The 19,551-nt window shown below is 35.6% G+C and overlaps 2 protein-coding genes across 2 annotated transcripts in view; both read right to left on the bottom strand.

Moving 5' to 3' along the window:
• Nucleotides 1-868: 868 nt before the first annotated feature.
• LOC132552245 (uncharacterized) lies at nucleotides 869-7,582 on the bottom strand. Its single transcript, XM_060216397.1, has 5 exons — nucleotides 7,517-7,582; nucleotides 6,056-6,226; nucleotides 5,145-5,335; nucleotides 3,897-4,013; nucleotides 869-2,875 (listed from the first exon to the last, which is right to left on the bottom strand). Exons 2-5 carry the CDS (start codon nucleotides 6,214-6,216, stop codon nucleotides 2,292-2,294), a joined length of 1,053 nt encoding a protein of 350 aa, XP_060072380.1. The 5' UTR covers nucleotides 6,217-6,226; nucleotides 7,517-7,582; the 3' UTR covers nucleotides 869-2,291.
• A 9,865-nt stretch (nucleotides 7,583-17,447) lies between these two features.
• The window catches only part of LOC132552336 (uncharacterized), a 73,790-nt gene continuing 71,686 nt past the window's right edge, over nucleotides 17,448-19,551 (bottom strand). Inside the window, exons 9-10 of the mRNA XM_060216497.1 lie at nucleotides 19,002-19,487; nucleotides 17,448-18,127 (exon numbers count right to left, since the gene is read on the bottom strand). Of these exons, the coding sequence (XP_060072480.1) occupies nucleotides 17,448-18,127; nucleotides 19,002-19,487 (1,166 nt within the window). The remainder of the gene's footprint in view (nucleotides 18,128-19,001; nucleotides 19,488-19,551) is intronic.

Here is a 19,551-nt window from a genome sequence, read left to right as displayed (position 1 = left end):
TAGTCCAATTTCATTTGTATACAGATCTTTAACATTTTCCGTTGTTCTGAAATACAAAGTAAAACTTCAATTAACTCTAATAACTTTGAATTAAAATTAAACTGAACGATATGTCTATATCCAACTGAGCATTTTCAGCCAATAGGAAAATAACATGATATATCCATGATCAAACCTAAAGGTTAGATGTCTTGGAACATTTTCTACGGGTTTGTAGTGTCAATAGAATATAATTTCTTATGACATAACCAGTAGAAGACTAGAGTGTGACGTGTCGATGACTACACGGTCACCTTCATCTGACACATGACCAGTGTGGAGCGTACAAGCACTGATGTACGTAGTGTACGAGATGGTACGGAATCGACCAGCTTTTTCGGCTACACTATAATCTTATGTACACTAAGGTCGAAAATAGTGTGACGAGATGGTAATCAGATTATAGACCAAAAATGCACCAGATGGTCACAATGTACTGTAGTGAATTCGGCTACGGTCATCTGTGAATCTTCTATATACATTTACGTACATCGAATGAGCATCGTTAACCATGTAGGTAAGATACAATATCTTATCCTGATATGAATTTAAGTATATTACACGTAGATACGGGGTCTGGTTACTTTTTACAGATATCTTTTGCAAAATAGACCATTTATCAAATGTAGTGCGAATTAAAAAAAAGTAGTTGGTAAACAAAATGTACATTTATAAGTATGTAATTTACATGTATGACGATGGATGATTATATAGCAGTAGCAATATGTTATCTATACATTTAAAATAATCATTGATCAAAAAGGAGATAAATTGCAGACTTGTTCTTTGTATATGCACGGTATAGTGATTAATCGACACAAGTGATGCGTGACATTTCTCAAATTATAAAAAAGTTTAATAACACAGTTCAATTAATCAGACTTGACATAATGACCTCCCTTTCCATATGTGTTGCTATTAATTTTATGATACTACAAAAACCAGAAGCAGTATTCCATGGAGAAATTATTTCGAAGCAAGTAGTGAAACCGCAGCGAAATATAGTATTGAGTTATATAAACGTAGCTTGATTCTCTGTAATTTAAGATTTAATCTTCAGTTACTCGATGTTGTAGCAAGGAAAGGCAGTAAGCAAAAGAACATGATACAGAACTGTATATCATGTCCTATTCTCGCGAGAGTGAAAAGGGTACATTGTAAATTGCTCCTCCCGTGACAAGATATTTGCATGGCCAAAACATTCAAATCCGTATCAGCATACATCTTGAAAAGTGTACTCCGTGCAAACGTAATTAATTATTTCAATTAAAACTAACAAGAATCATGTAATGCTCAACATAGTCGTATTTCTTCGAAATTGAATAAAATATGGAAACCTGTCGCACAACGACACGTATAGGGGAGGTAACTCTAACAGAAAATAGCTCATGTGTATTGAGTGCTTGGTTTAGGCCAAAACACAAGTTCGGAAATGCTTTGCTCTTTTAAAAAATTTGTATTTTTAATTATCAATTTAGATTGACATTTTTGTAAATGAAATGTTTTTGAAACATGTAATGTTTAACCTAAAATCAATCATGTAACACGCAAAAATATAATCTAGATGACTCTATGCTTTGAAAATCGCTTCAGAAGTGCATCAACATATTACATAATGAATTCAGATTCGATCAGCATGTCAGTATTTTCTTTCTTGTTTTTAAATGGCATACATGTGTATGTATGTAAGCTGTGTATATTAGTCAGGCGTGAAGTTGTGTAATCTATACAAAGCTACCTAATGCTATGCTCCTGGTACAGAAATACAAGCATCGCAAAGTCATGTGAGTCAAACGTTTTACGGACTCCAAATGGTATATACATTGTAATATATAATATATACACGTAAATTCATGATAAACCCGTTCATATCTTCGAGTAAATTAAACAGGTTTATCCACAAAGAAAAATGTCTAACAAATTCCGTTATGTTATTTCAGCAAGGTTAGGTTCAGTACAATGGACTACAAAAGAATAGAAATGCACACTATACAGAATAAAATCTAAAACCTACATTCATGTTAGGAAACTACGTATGTATTGACATATAAGATACGTGGTTTATCATACGTTTTGGTATGTTCGTGACATTGTTTTGCGAGTTATTCACTTGCTATTTCGTATAAGTACACAAGTGTACACCATGTACCTACTGGCGTTAAAACAAGAAAATAACGAATCAGCTTATCACCTGGTACCGAATCAAGACATTACGCGTCAGTGGACATGCCATTGCTATATTCTGAAGATTGCTACAGTTTCTTTTCTGTTGCCGACGAGGATTTGACACAGACAAACGCGTGAAAGAACATACTTTTGATAAGCGATACCCTGTTTCTTACGACCAACCCTAAACTGTTGAGTAAATACTCTTTTCCTTCTCTTCCCCAGCTGATACCTAGAGCGGAACTGTGAGCATGACAGCAGCTGCTAGGAACGCAGTAGAACGAGCTGAAGGTGAGAGCGTTGGCGGCGTGAAGGTTCCCTATGTTATTTTGAGGGTTGTTGCTGACGTCTGGGTCAATGATAATCATAATACCGTCATCCTTCAGCACTTTTATAATTTCTGTCATGGTTTCTTCGGGATGTGGAAGATCATGAAGGACATCGAACATCAGGATGACGTCAAATTTTTTTATCCAATCCTTTTGGTAGGCTCCACCATCTACATGAGTAAATGACACGTTTTTGACCTTTGTAGAAGATTTTGATGCAGTGACGATAGCCTTTTCCGATGTGTCACACCCGACAACATTGACACCTTTCATTTGCTCTGCCAGGGAAATAGTGATATCTCCTGAACCACATCCAACATCCAGCACATTTTTCAGGTTACCTGAATCGAAATGAAGAAAACATATGCAACAAATATGCACATACAACAAACTTTAATAAAAAATAAACCTTTGTATCAAATACTTTACGTAGTACATTGTGTTTAATAGTTTTGTATTTTGACACAGAAACACGTAATTACGTTGAAAGACATTTTTTAATCGTGCCTTACAACCAATTTACTAATACACCACGCGGACATCCCTAGAGAAAATCTTAAGTATATTCAGTGATGAAAGAACTCGGTAAACCGGCCATGGTTTGGTCTTATCTTTAATTTTTATAAAAAAAACGTTTACTGTTTTGGAAACAATATCCATAAGTAACTAGTACATCATTAAATCTATCGAAGTATCAACGATTGATCAAATTCACTAAATAGGATAATTTCTGTTACATGAAATATCTTGTATACATTTACGATCATTGGAATAAGTGAATTTACTGAATACTACTGTATTTCCCTAATAAGATAATGAATTTTCCTCCATTATTTTGATAAGAAATTTTTTTCTCTATGTTTATATGATAGAACATAACCGACTCTTTATCTATTTATAATAAAGTAGTATATTAATTCCAGATGTCTTGTTAACAAACTCTCGAGTTTCCACAAAATAGTTTTACAACATTTCTATTTTCTTTATTACACCTTTATTGCGGCGACACATATTTGTTCATTACTTCCTCCCTCTGGTTGATTATTTATTTTATATATCACTAAAATCAGTTCCAAATGTTGTTTAGTTTTTTCTTATGCTTTTTTTCCCCTTGTAATAAAACATGGTTTATGCTGCAGATATTTATATCCATCATAATTAACACTGTTGTTTCTTTGTCTTTCATGTTTTTCGTCGTTTTGACAAGAAACATTGACAATTCTCTGTTATATATATTTTCCCCGTAAAGAAAGCCTAATTACCAGTCTAAGTCACGATTCTATCTTTTATTTGAGGGTTTTAATTACCTTTACCTTCCCGGATGGCAAGCTGTTTCTCGGTTAAGTTTAAACAGTAACTTACCTCCCGTGTAATAGAGGTTAATGTTGGACACGAGTTCTTTAACCAAACTTGCTCTGTATGGAGATCGAACTTCATTTAGCAAATCCAACACAAACGGTGCCTCATCAAGTGTGTAACCTGAAATTACAGGAATGAAGATTCATATATATGCCTCGCTAGGTGCGCAGGATTTTTCTAGTACAGACGTCAGTTCAACACGTCCATCCCGTGTTACTTGTATATGCATGTATTCCACGTGGTGCCGGATTAAGAAGTAGGATTCAGTCCTAAATCAGTTTTCCACCAGTCTTTATGATAAGCGTGATGATTTCAATTGCCCTATCGTGAATTTTCCACTTTCGGACACCAGGTTTACAAGGTACATGTCGCCATTGATTTTATGGCTTGTTCCCAGTATCATGATGTTGGCGCAAGATATTACAAAATAAAACTTGATAGATGCATTTGCTTTGACAACCAAAACAGACCACAAGTTTCCTGTTTATGATTAAATTATAATTAAAGTCTTTCATCTCAATTTTAAAATAGAATATTCATATTGTCAAAGAATATAGTGGATATTCAGTATAATGCCAAGTCAAAATACCATATTTCAACGGTGTTCGTATAAGTACATATTTAGGAGCAAGCATAGAACAGGTTTCAGAAAAAAAAACACAAAAAACTGAGCAATAACATACCGATATCCCCCTTTCAAGATTACACAGGAGCGGCACCCAACACCAAAGCCAGTGCTACATACCGTGCGATCTCGAATTTTACATGAAAGGATCAAACTAGTTTTCTCGTCTGATCCACATGGAGTCATGAATTCTTCAATGTAATCCTGGAACGTTCCAGGGGTACAGGGTGTAACCCATAGAGTACCGTAGATGAATTGTTTCACTCTTTAACATTAATTCTGAATTGTTAGTTTTTTTGTCGGACCTTGGAAATAAGCAAGATGTTGATAGATACACATTTGAGTGTACTTCATTATCTAAAGTTTTTGTGCAAACAGACATAGAGTCTAGATTATCTTGGTCCAATGAGATCTTTCCTACTGAACAGAAAATACAAAATAAATGTTCAATGCGAACACTACAATACATTCCCAACAATGTAAACTTTGATTATGCATGTCACCTAAATAAATAGCCGCCGAATTAAAAAAAAAAGCACTTGCTTACATCCAAATAATGTTGGATTAGGCAAATATTAACATTATATTACCAATTGATTTTTTCAGTTAACATAAATAATACAAACCTGGTTTTCCATCCAACGGAAAACAGCTATCAAGGATGGGTAAGGTCTTAAAAAGATGGGGATTCCAAGCAGCTTTTTCTGTCTCAGCTAACAATATGTCAGCACAATCTGGTGGTATGGCTAATTGCTCCTCTGCATCCATGGTGATCACGCCGGACGCCATCATGGCCTGGCTGAGCTCCCATATATACCTAAAACAAAATGTTTAATTCATTCAGAGAAGAGGACAACGTACTAATGTCAAAGTCTCGGTAAATAAGATTAACTATATATTACATGGACATTAAAAATAGAACTGGGTAATAACATCTATTTGTTGTATGTATAAGAGTAATAGCTAGCCGACTGACTGTTTATCTAGCTACACTGACATGACTTACAATGGTCAGTCCCACCATGATAGATTAAGACTGTACATATGGAATCAGAAGAAAATAATTAGTTGATGTCAACAAACCTAATGGAGAATACATTTGTCCACTATTTATCAATTAAATACCTTCCTTTATCCGCTTTGCAAATTACAAGTAATTTATCCTGTATCAAACGCAGGGCATTACGACACTCGAAATAGCTTGCCCATTTGGTGAGTTTTCTTTTTCTGAGTTGCAACACCAGCAGATACAGGTACAGACGCCAAATGTAATCACAGTGTACAATTTCAAAGAAAGATTATGAAGTAGTACTTTTGGGATCTAACTAAAAAGATGTGAGAGAGACAGGGACTCCACAATACACAGAAATACAATGATATCATGCTCTTTTAATAAATGGCTTCACAACACTCTGAGATACAATAACAATTCTATGTTCACTGAGAGAGGTAACGATAGAAGTTGCTATCTTCTCTACAATCCTATGTGCACTAAGGGAGGTAATCATTTGCGCTTCCTTTAATTATTAACCCTTACCTCTCTTTCATGTTTAGTTCAGAAGCAAGTGTGCGCACGGTCATGGGTTTCTCCCTCAACGCCTGGAATAAATTCACCCTGCTGGCCAATTTCATGCCAGAACGCACTATTGGGTCTCTAACAGCTTTACCAACCAGGGCCGTGTACAACTTTCGATTCATATCTAAAGATCTGAAAAGAATACGTTAGTTAGTTAAGTCAAATAATTTTAATCCGCCAAAGCTTTTCTAGTCTACCAATTAAAACAATGAAAGAAACAATGAAACATCAACAACTGGACATATATAACGTAATATAGATAGGATAAACATACAACTATTACTTACTGGTAGATAGCTTATAATGAAGTAATATCGAACCAATATGTTAAATTGTACAAAATACAAACAAGCACCCTTTAATACAAGTTTAGAGATAAATACAATAACACTAAATTGCATCATCAAAAAGATATATAGACTCGGACAGTGGTCATCGAGCGGAAACAAGAGAAGTTTTTTTTAGGATTGTGAAATCATCATGTAGAGCCATGTTGAATGATATTACGGGTGGGTTTAATGCTTGAATACCTGCAGCAGAGTTCAGACGAACTTTACATTGAAATAACATTTTCATGAAAAACATTGGTCATAGACGGTCAGATAAAAATAGAATTGCATGGTGCATGGGTAAACCTCACTAGACTATAGATAAACAACATACCAACACGTGACGACATGAATATTTTGCCAATATAAGAAATAAATTTCACGCCGTAATTTTACCAAATTGTTTATTTTATTATAGTTTTATCTTAATGATCATTTATGTATATGCACACTACGACAAGAATCGACACAACAATGAATATGAATGAAAAAGGCCAACCTTACAGAGGGGGTGACTTTGTATTTATTTATGAAATTAAAAACATATCTTACAGTTACATAAACCATAAAATGAAAAACAGATTATTTTTTCAGTAGTTATAATAAAAAGCCAATTATTATTATTAACTGTAGTATTGCTTAAACAGTTCGCACATACTATGTAAAACTGTTATTCAGATTCTGAAATGGAAGCACAAGGCAGCATGACTTTTTGTTTTAAATTATGTTTCAAAGATTTTCCGATCGGGTGACAGGAATAGACGAAACAAGTGTTACTATGTCAGATACTTACAAGATATAGCTTCTGTGAAGGTATGTCATAATTTGTTGGGCAAAACAACTATTTTGCATTTTTTTTTTTTTTCAATTTCATGATCAGCAGCAACTGTTTATGAACACTGGTTATATCGCCAAGTAAGAAAGTTTGGAATTGCCGTAATATTACATTTTATCGGGTTCATAAGAAGAAAATTTTAATTTTACGGGAGAATTGTAACCTGTTGCCTACCTGCATGCTTTAATTCTAAGGGTTTTGTTTCGAAAGAAAATTCAAAATAATAATAATGATAATAAAATAAGAAATTTTACATACCAGTATGACAAGGAAGTCTTTAGCGGTGTGTCAAGAAGGACTCAGAGTGCCGTCTACAGAGCTTAAGATTCACACGATATTGTGGAGAGCGTCGTTATCTATTTATATACTAAATTAATTCAAGGACAAAGCGGAAACCAGTCTGACCGTGCAATGACTTTTCCATGAAAACGGACATTGTAAATAAGTACGAACTTCCCGAATTCTCGATGACTGATGAGATGAATACTGATGTATTACGTTGTTATTTACCCCTATTTACCATAGATACAGAGATCATCTCCACTCATGTCTGTTTGTGGTAGTTATATCAATGTTATGTTGTTCACATCAAGAAATAAAAATTCTAAAAAAACCATCCAAATACAAATATATTTTCAGTGAATTTCATCAAGTTTTCACACAGGAATAGCTTTTTTTAATGTGACTGTATACATATGGACTTACATATATACATATGTACATAATATATATATATATAAATGTGTGTGTGTGTGTGTGTGTGTGTGTGTGTGTGTGTGTGTGTGTGTGTGTGTGTGTGGTGTATGTGTTGATGTGTGTGTGTGTATGTGAGCGTTTGTGTGTGTGTACTAAGATACCCCGTTGTATCGGCGTTGTCGATAGTACAGTTGTGGTAACGCACAACGCACCAAAATCTTCGTGTGTAGGTCGTGCGCACATCGCGGAGACATCGTGCGCACATCGTACATCGTGTAACATTGTGCGATCCCACAACTGTAGCACCGCGACACCTGAATATTAGCTCCAAAGGAGTTATCACTCTTAGACGATAGTATTTAGCTATAACACATACATAATGTAATCTACAGATGTGCTCTAACGTTAATTGGTACTACTGTGTATAGAATAAGATTAATATTTGGTATCAGGTTACAGAACGCATGTGTTTGTTGTTACGCCAATTGACATTTCTTCAAATACAGAAGTATATATCAATGCATTTTCGTTTCTATTGTTACACTTCTTGGGAAAATAAATGGAAAATAAAACTTCCGGTCAAAATATTTATCCCGAACATTTAAAATTTTTTTCATTCGCCCCAATATTTCAAATGTATGCCAATCAATATATCTGACGGGTCCTCTATTCATTCAACCCCAGAGAGCACAATCTTTTATAAAAATCACAATTTTGATCTACCAGGATGAAACAGAATTCCACTCGCTCATGTGCTGATTTAGTCGTGTGAGCCGTTTACACAAAAATAAGAAGATAAACGATATTTTGAGACATTTATTAATTTGTGGAATTAATTATTTTGCAAGTTAAAAAATGAAAGAAAATATCATTTGAAATGGAAAGGTAGGTTGAGAATATTGTATTTATCGTTTTCATTCAGTTAATAATGCCAAGAAGTCCGGATGTTACTGTTGATGAACAGGGGTAATGGATGTCACTGTGTACGTATATTGGTAATGGATGTCACTGTGTACGTAAATTGGTAATGGATGTCACTGTGTACGTACATGGGTAATGGATGTCACTGTGTACGTACATGGGTAATGGATGTCACTGTGTACGTACATTGGTAATGGATGTCACTGTGTACCTACATTGGTAATGGATGTCACTGTTTATGTACATGGGTAATGGATGTCATGTGTACGTACATTGGTAATGGATGTCACTGTGTACGTACATTGGTAGTAGATGTCACGGTACGTTCATGGGTAAATAATGTCACTGTGTCATTGTTGACATACTGGGGTGTGGACCTCATTGTGGACGTACTTGGGCGAGGACCTCATTGTTGACGTACTTGTGTGAGGACCTCATTGTCGACGTACTTGGATGAGGACCACATTGTGGACGTACTTGGGCGTGGACCTCATTGTGGACGTACTTGTGTGAGGACCTCATTGTGGACGTACTTGGGTGATGACCTCATTGTGGACGTACCTGGGTGAGGACCTCATTGTGGACGTACTTGAGTGATGACCTCATTGTGGACGTACTTGGGTGATGACCTCATTGTGGACGTACTTGGGTGAGGACCTCAATGTGGACGTACTTGGGTAATGACCTCATTGTGGACGTACTTTTGTGATGACCTCAATGACCTCAACAGCTGTATATTGCAGTTTCAGTCCTTATTTGGCTCTAGTTAATTTGTATTGAAATGTATCGTTCACGTGTCTTATACAATCTTCCATTACTCACTTAGAAAGCTACAGTACCAGAATATCATAAACGATTACAACTGAATGGCAATATCTAAAGAATTATCGTTAGACGACTCATCTAGATGTTTTTGTGTCGTTGATATACAGTCACAAATCTATGTATTCAGGTGTATAGTGACCTCGATCAAGAATTCGATCACTCCGGTGTGAGGAAGAAAACAGGAAACTGACATAAATAGCGTTCCGTCCACTAAGGCGAAGATCCCGATTCATTTTAAGTGTATAATATGACACATAAGTAAATAGAGTGTTAAAATTGATACTGGTATATACTTGTGTATTTGATGTTCTCTAACTTTATAGTAAATATGGCTTCGTCTTTTCATAACATGTTGAGTGAGCACGATCTTACCCTGTGAACGAGCATGATCCTGCTGTATGGCGAGTAAGACATGTATTACCGTACATTGATTTATTGTGAATATGATCCTGTCATATTTTATAGTAAATGAGGGTTTTAGATTATTCTGCGTGAGTATGGTCTCGAGTAAGTCCAAAGTTCGTGTGCAGATAATGATTGATTTAGGTCATTGTGAGTATGAGCCTACCATAGTCCATAATAAGTGTGTACGATCATATTTCAATTTATGATAAGTGAGTTTAATTACACTTATTTAGTCTAAAGTGAATGAGTATGATAATATTTGAGACTATGGCGAGTATGCCTGAGTTCATATTAAGCAAGTACATGCATGGCCTTGGTTTTATCGTTTTGTTTGACCATTATCATGTGAGGACGGATGCCAAGACGAATACCAATGTTGGAAAAAAAGCACATAAAGAAACAGCTGAGAAAAAAAAGATAAATAAATAAAGATCCAAATAGTTAAAATATTGGTTGTATAATCTATGTTGCTCTCCTGTCCCCTTGGTTAAAGACACCGAAGAAAAAAACTTGCTTCCACAAGGGGCCGACTTCGTCACCTTCTCTGATCACAAAGTGACACACAGTCGTATTCTTGGATTCCCCGAGTGAGTAAGGATTTCCGGTCCATTGTGAGTGAGTATGACCATTGCCGGTCCATTGAGAGTGAGTATTACCATTTCCGGTCCATTGTGAGTGAGTTTGACATTTCCGGTCCATTGAGAGTGAATGTGCTACTCATGGGAGTATGCATGATAATGTTTTAAGATGATTCGAGTAAAAGTTTTAGCTCCAGTCGAATGAACATATAAATAAATTAAGTCTGATGATAGTATTGTATGATTTTGGTTTACTTTGTATTAACAAAATCTAAAATCTTCCTGTGCCACTATTCAGAGCGTACCGCGGTTACCTCCCTTTATCCATGGTTGACATGGTTAGTATTAAGGAAGTCATAGTTCTGCCGATATCATTGAAATTCAACTACCTTCTTTACATAAAATACATTATTCATTACGTGAAACGGATTGTATGTCACTTAAAAAACCAGATCAACAAAAACGACCTACTTATGCTATTCTAGTCATCAATTGAAAGAAATCTTTATGAAAGCTTAGGTATAGCGAAAGAATTCCATATGACGTCTCTAACCGCTATAGAGATGACTTCTATTTCGTTTGCTACCTGTTTCAAACTTTGCTTTACAACCGACAGAGTAAGTGTGTGGAACAAGCTTTTTTTGGGTGTGCGAGCGATACCAGAGTTGACGAAGAAATAGTGACCTTTTAATTATTGTCAGCAATTTTTTTAGTCTTTGTTAATAGATAAACAAAGGTTTGATTTTAAAATAACTTATCAAAAATGTTTCCTGTGGAGAATTTCACAATAAGTTGGTCTAATACATTATAAACAACAGTAAACAGGTTTCTATTTCTACATGTACATAACAAACACTTAGTAAACCAGATTGTTGCTTTAAAATACTTTTCTTTCTCATTAATCACAAAATTTGGTTTTTCCACAGAAATAAGTTTTCATTTTAAAGAAAGTATTTACACAGATACACGATCCCGTTATAGGAACAGTGTGTTATCTACTACGCAATATTCAATGAATCAGAATAAGATGATTTTTTTTAATTGTTCAACTGAAAGCCATGGTAACGCTGAGACTGACAGAATATAAGCTTGAGGAAGTGGAAAAATATACTGGAATAAGACGATTTTTTGTACAGGACGATTGTATTCATTCTGCAAGTTAATTTCTTTTGTGATCATCAATTTTACAGAAAGAAAATTTCCTGAACAAAGCCTATGTGCAGTGATGTATAAACAAATTCTATCAGGGAAGAAGAATCAGAGACCAGCGCGGATTATTAACATTATCCATCACGGAGGCTATGCTTTAGTGTAAACCATAAATCTTGTTATCCTTATCGGTATAACATAGAAACCATTAGAGTTCTCGCTATGTGTCGTGACATTACCCAATCCAACCAAGAAAGACGTATAAGAATGTTTATAATGGTTTATACAGACCTTGGCATTTTGATCTCAATATACACAGAAATCAACGTGCGGAAAACCGTTCGATGTCATTTGGAAGTTTCTACATATAAATGATTATGGAGTTCTGACATTATATTTCGATAATGGCTAACCTTGACCTTTACTTTTGGAATTTGGACTCCATAATCAATAAGCAGACCTCTCGCTTTATAGTTAAGGTAGTTATTCCAATATAATCTATTTCTGTATTTGTCACATTCTCACTGACAGCGACCTTAAACTTTCACGTTGGGACGTTTCCTTGACATTAAAAGAAACACTACACTGTTGTTCTCTTTACAAGGACACCTCAATTCCATATTGAAATGTTAACTATCCTAATTGACAGGTGCCCTCTTTTATACATAGTCTCTTGGCATCAGATCAAACCAAATGTCGAATTCATTCTTTGGCATTCTACACAATTTGAAATGTGAATGTCAAGAGCGATTTAAGTTAAGTAAAAGGCCGCGAGGTAAATAGTGAAACACTTCACGCTCATTTCAATTACAAAGATGAGTTTGAAAGTAATGAAAAAAACACTAACAACTCAAAAATAGCTACGTGTACCAATATTGATACTGAAGACCAAAAAAGGTTACATTGTGATGTCAGTAAACATCTTGGGGAAGATCATTGAACATATAGGTTGCATAATATGAGAGATTGTATTCGTTACGAAATATTGAAATTCAGTTTCAAAGCAGTCAATACAATGAATTAACTGAAAAAAGAAAGAATAAAAAAATCATTATAGACGTTTGGGATGCCTGATCAAACCAATTGAAAAAACAATTGAGAAGACTTTAACATCATTTTCGATTTTTTATTGAAGCAACAAATGAACATGTTCAAATCAAACAATGCATCACAGATATCTTAACTAGAATGGTAAGATGAAAAGAATGTCACAAATGTGGCTACTGTTTAATTAATTTGATCATAAAAGACGACTACCGGGACATCTTCTCGTCAATATCACATTAGTAGGCTAGACTAAATGACGAGATGTGTGAAATAACATGACGTACGCCAATATTCTGTTGCTACAGCGATTGACAAATCCTCTCCACTATCTACATCACAATGTCACGACATTTTACATTTCTATTACATCTTTTCTTTGACTATAATGAAAGTTTTTTTTTTCTGTTAAGATTCTAGAGATTCTTTTTTTTAGAATCAATGAATTTTTTTTCATATAATATGATAATGTTTTTGAGGGAGGTAACCCGGTAGTGTCCGACAGATGAGACGCCCATTAGAATGTTTGTGTCTAACAATTATAGTTAATAATATGAGGAAAAGACGAAATACTTCTTATAGGATTTCTAATGCAGACATCTTGACATTTAATTTTGAAATTACTCACGCGTTTAACTAACATATCCCTTTCCTTTCAAACTAAGACTTTAATATCGGTTCATCTTTTTATTTCTCGTCTTTGAAAGGAAATTAAAAGCTGTACTTACAGGTGTAAACCTGGCAATGAAGCAACAACACAATCTGTATAGTTTGTTATAATAGTAATTTGTAAACATACGCGATGTGCATAATGAGATTAATGAACTAAGCATTGTGAAAAGGTGATATTCTATAATGACATAATTAATATTTACGACTGCCCTAAGGTCCTCTGAGGAATGTACTATTGTTGAACAGTTTTCAATTCCATGAATGAGGAAGGACTACAGCACTTTTGATGAAGGACCACTTCACTAATGAAGAAGGACCCCAGCACTTATGAAGAAGAGCCCCAGCACTATTGAGGATGAGCTCAAGCAGTATTGAGAATGAGCTCAAGCACTATTGAGGATGAGCTCAAGCACTTTTGAGAATGAGCTCCAGCACTATTGAGAATGAGCTCCAGCACTTATGAGGAAGGACCCTAGCACTAATGAGGTACTGAGCTTCCAGTTTCGGATAATTTTGTCGTAATAAACGGCATTGGAGATTTACCATCAGTTTAATATATTCTATCTAATTTATTAGAGTTTTGTTCTCTTCTCTCTCACACGGATGTGTTTCTGGTAATGCTGGTAAAAGAGAACATATGCCTTATATTTGGTATTCGTTCAGATCATAGTTTGACGGAAGCAGAATTCAATTCGTCAGGTCATCATCTTGATTCTGCTACAGATATTTTGTAACAATCCTATTTGTGGAGGAGATGTTGCTTACTCCGAAAATATGCATTTTGAGTGTTCATTGAAATACTTTCCCATCATGGATCGTTGCAGAGATTCCGTCGTGTTGCTATCATTAGGGAGGGGATATGTTTGCAACAGCTCCTTGTGCATATTACCACTGACACAATTATAAGCCAGCACTGGATATTAGCTGTGCGACTATTACTAATATTCGAGTGGCGTGTATATTGCTCGTTACACATCAGGTTCGTTAGATTAATGGTCATTGCTCTTCATATCTATTACGAAATTAATTCCAGGAATCTATTTCATGAAATACGTTTTCAAATTTTCTCATTTTCGTTACTAAAATGGACTTCATCGATGTCATTATCACAGAATAACAATTACAAACAGTAAAATTTATTGACGTCACGATCAAGACCACGTGACGCGGTAGTGGCGATGTTTCCATTGCCGTTTTTGGTTAATATGATCCCAAACTATTAACATTTATCCATTAAACTACATTTCAGTATGTAAGCAGTCTAAAGATGATTAAATAAATGAATACTTATGATATTGTATAAAATAACGAATAGGGCAAAATGGAATCACAACCTGCGGTGACGTCACGTCTACATGGAATGTTAAATCCGTGCAAGTTTACACAATATAATGACGTATTACACAAAATCGATAAAATTAATCATCTAAATAGCTGTTGATATTAATATCATCAGTTCATATTCAATATTTCATCAGCCATGTAGGAATATAATGTGATGATAGTCGAATTCTGTGTCATTTCTTAAATATCCTGTAAACTCAAGGGCATATCAATCTCACGACAAATGGAAATTGTTTACGGAAGTTGATAGCGGCACGTAAAACACGCTTATTTCGAAAATACAAATCTCGCTATTACCAGTGAGTCTTGTCATTGGGTGATTTTAGCCACTTAAACTGTACTACTTGGTTGCTGTTTGTTTCCGTACTTAAGACAAAGGTATATACGACTCCCGGTACATGGCTGTTTCGCATTCCTCATTTTTCTTTGACATTTGCTTATCATGGCACTGGTGTAAGGAATTTTAACGTGTACTGCGATACCCTGTCACTTTGCACAAGGGTATTGCTATGGCTGAGTTGATTCTGAACAAGGTTTCAACAGCAAACAAGATTTCACACATGTTACAGGTGTGTACACATACTACTGTTCAGCAAAAATCTTTCATATTATGAAAATATGTACTATATAAATGATATGCGAATCATATTGATTATCATTTTACAAATATGTATATGTATTAAACATGCATTATCAGCAAATTTATGATTATGCCAACAAAATCAAACAACGAAAGGAATTATCTCAACATATACGTAACACCAAGTGCAGTATATACAAACTGTGATTCCAAATATTAATGTTAAATCTCCGTGTAACCTTATTCTATATACATTTAGAAACACCCCTACACAGTGCTATACTTATCACATGTAAAACCTTTATTACGTATCGTGTAACTCTTCACAGGTATTGTCCTGTATCAAAACACTATCCTTAACATTGTTCTGAATAAACATCTTCCTTTGTTTAATCTTGCTAATAATTTGGGTATAAAATTAAGTTTTTAATAATAGATGTTTCCTCCGGTTAACAGTAAATTATATGTTTGCTGTATGCACCAAATACAATGAACATCTTCCAAATCTCATAAATCAGCTGTATAGATAATGATAGATAGATACACAATAAACAAATAATTCCGCAATGTTAACATCTTATAACTACCATGACTGTTGGCTGTTTCGGTCGGTTTTAATTTTCCAATATCGCCTCCTGGGTTTCAGAATTAAGGTGGAGGATGGAATTTCATTCATTGTGTGACTCTACTGTATCTAATTCTTATTTAGAGGTGCTATTAATTTGTGTATATTTTGTGTTATGTTCTAGGAGCTTGTCTTGCTATGATATATAAAAAGTTACTTTATAATTTCAGTATTTTACTAACAGTGTCGAGTGTTAATGGGGATTATACAAGAAAGACTTACCATGTAATGATACAACAATGTATTTCTACCTTGGTTACAAGTTAAGAACCATCAACAGCGCTGACGATTTCTTATCCTAGAGCTCCATTTTGTTTCTCTTTCTTATATCCACGTAATTTACTTGTCAGGCGTACAAATATATCTTATATACAATGCAGACAATGCATACGCTCTATTAACAAATACGAGTAATATATACAGGAGACATTCTGCTACTTTCTGTCCAGTGTACAGTATTGCTATTGACGTACATTGTGGTAACATACACAGTTATTACGTGAGACATGTTCATTTAATGAACAGAAGTAGATAAGGTGATAATGTTTGTGGTGTTGATGTTTGATATCATCAGGATGTTCGATAGTTTCACTAGAATCATATGCGTCTATCCAAAAAGATTGCTTTAATTGATTAAGTGATTTTTGCTTATCCTTTGCTCTTGCCATGCCTCGCTAGTCAAGTGAAACTGTCAGATATCCCAGGTTGGTGATTTTAGTGTAAACATTTCAATGATGAATTAATAACTATACAATGATACTGGATGTTCCACATGGTGAATGGTTCCCCTCAGTAACGTAGTGCTTCAGTGATCACGAACAAATCGTCCTTAGCATGACGCCGTCTGTTATAAATCTGATCTCGTTCAAAATCATTATCCGTCCTAGCCAGTCGTACACCGGAGTTACATCCCTTAATACGTTGTGAAATTTCCGGCAAGGCAGAATATGTTCCTCCTCGCTATTCTAAGCAGGTGCATTGCACGTATTTTCAGACTTTTTGTTTCATTACAAGACACCAATACTAAGTTTTCGAACTGTTTGTCCTTTACCACGTGTTCGAACGCTAACAGTTGACTGTGTGTTAAATGATCACTTGCATTTGTCATGTGTATCGATTTTAAAATGGACTGCAATTTGATTGCTTTTTTTATCGTTTTTTCTCTGCCTGTTGTTCAATCGTTCATGAGATTGCTTTCAATAACTTAAAGATTGCCGTCTACTTCCATCAACATCTCTCGTCCACAGCAATCTCATGTGCTTTTGTTGCTGCTGTCGTTTATTTAGCCAATAACGATTTCCAAGACAATGCATTGTAGACATCGCATGTGAATTCTACTGTATGTGTAAACTAAGCGCTGATCACCTGTGACACGTCATGTTGAATGTTTGAACATACACCCTCGAAGGCTGGGAATAGTTTCACGGAGTTTTGCTCGCCATCGTTATAAAGGTCAGACAACAAGACCTCGAGCTGAACGACGGGAGCTACAATGATGGGGCTGTTGATCTCATTTCGCACGTACACAGAAAACGATGACGTTTCCGCTCCACGAACACAACAGGCAGCCATCCACACCAAGTATGGAATGTTAACACGCTTGTTCAGCAACATCTCTGGATTAGTGGATGGGACTGCACCGGTGATTACATACACTTCTGGATAGTCATGTGACTGTCGTCGTTTTTTGTTTTGGTCACTTTCGGTATAGATCGGAATGCTGCAGTGATCGACTGCAAAATGGCGGACGTTTTGCACGGCCTGGTTCCATGCTGTATAAAGGGAAATGTGGATTGGAAGCGTGTTGGTCATGGTGTATGTGGCGATTCTCTTACTCACTTCGAAGCCGGCGATGTCCGGGGAAAGCAGTTGCATAATGTGATATTTGGAGTCTTTGTAGTCGTTCTCCAAAGCTTGGTAAAATCCAGTTTGACAAGCTTGTTCTTTGGTCTCGGTTCGTTTTTGTATCATGCCTCTCCGCTTTTGCTCAAAGAAGAGACTTAACAGAGTGTAGTCAATGGGAAGAAGACCTATAATGAGAGAGTGCAGAACATTAGTATTGACTCCGAGGTTTCCTTAAGTTGGAGTGTTACAGACGACAGAAAGACTCGTAGATTATATGTCTATCACCATGAAATAGGATGTAAAATGTAAGTCAGGGACGGAGTTTGGGAAAATGACTCCTTCAAACATTTCTCAAGTATAGTTATCAGTAGCAACATCATTGCTTTTCATTCTAGTTCGTTATGTTGGAAAGTATGAGTAGCAGTATTGCATTGAAGTCCATTATCACATCAAAAGATATGCAATAGTCTGGACAATATTTAGTTAGAAAATACCAATAGTGATGATGTAATATTAATGTCTTGGCATAAAATTCTTTATAGGAAACCGAACTACATTTTTTCTTCATAATTTATAAGAGTGTGGATTATATGATAAATAACATTATACTCGTCTCCATGTCATAATGATTATATTTCAACTCGTCAATTGATAATATAGAACACGATTCTTTAATCGAATCATCGCATGTCGCCAATGTACAGGTAAAATTATCTATTTATTTATCGCAAAGCGTTTGACTGGAGTTCTTCTCGAAACAGGAATAATAGATTTATAACTGTAAGTGAAAACAATATTCTGACAGTCAAATGCTTGTTGGACGGTATTGTTTTAACTTACGGTTATAAGTCTATTATGCCTGTTTCGAGAAGAATTCCAGATTCTGTCTCTTTGGGTGATATCAATATCTCCTTCAGACTGGAGGTGATAATGTGCAGAGACTAGGTTATGCAGATTTATACACCTTATACCTATTTTTGGAGCATGGCAATGCAGCTTTGTTTGGACTTACAATCTATTTGAATGTCCCTAACAAGGTCGAACATTGAGCAGACTCACCTTTCTCCAACATAAAGGGAAGCGTGGGCCTCAGCGAGTCTCCCAGGTCTTTGAAGCGTGCGAATGACATCAAGGGACTGCGCCTCACCGTATCGTAAACGGTTGCAAATTGTGTTGATTTGGGTCCAAAAATATCCGCAAACTCTGTCCCTGGGGCGAAACGCTGGCAAACGTGATATTTATCTGAGATGTTTGGAAAACCTTTAGGAGAGACCTCGTCCAAGAGGAACTTCTTCCAACACTTGTGTTTCCGGTCGCCTTTGTTTTTCATGGTCTTCTTCTTTGGTCTACATTCGGTCTCTTTCTTGCAAAAGTCTTCTAATTTGTCCTGACAGTGTTTGGGTGCTGAGGAGAACGGGATAAAAATCGCTCTGTGATTGCACCAGATGACCTGATCTCCTTTCTCCATCAGTGTCCGCCATGTCCAGTTGGAGTGGACAAATTTCTGCATGCCAGCATCGTACAGGGAGAATTTACACTCCATTTCTGTAACACATTTACCAAAACATATGTGTTGAAATTTATTTACAATTGTGATTTTGATATTACA

This window comes from Ylistrum balloti, unplaced genomic scaffold (genome assembly GCF_031769215.1).
Source record: "Ylistrum balloti isolate Yb309-2 unplaced genomic scaffold, AGI_CSIRO_Ybal_v1 Utg370242, whole genome shotgun sequence".
Lineage (NCBI taxonomy): Eukaryota > Metazoa > Mollusca > Bivalvia > Pectinida > Pectinidae > Ylistrum > Ylistrum balloti.
The sequence above is the reverse complement of the archived record's forward strand: the minus strand, read 5'-3'. Positions and strand labels throughout refer to the sequence as shown.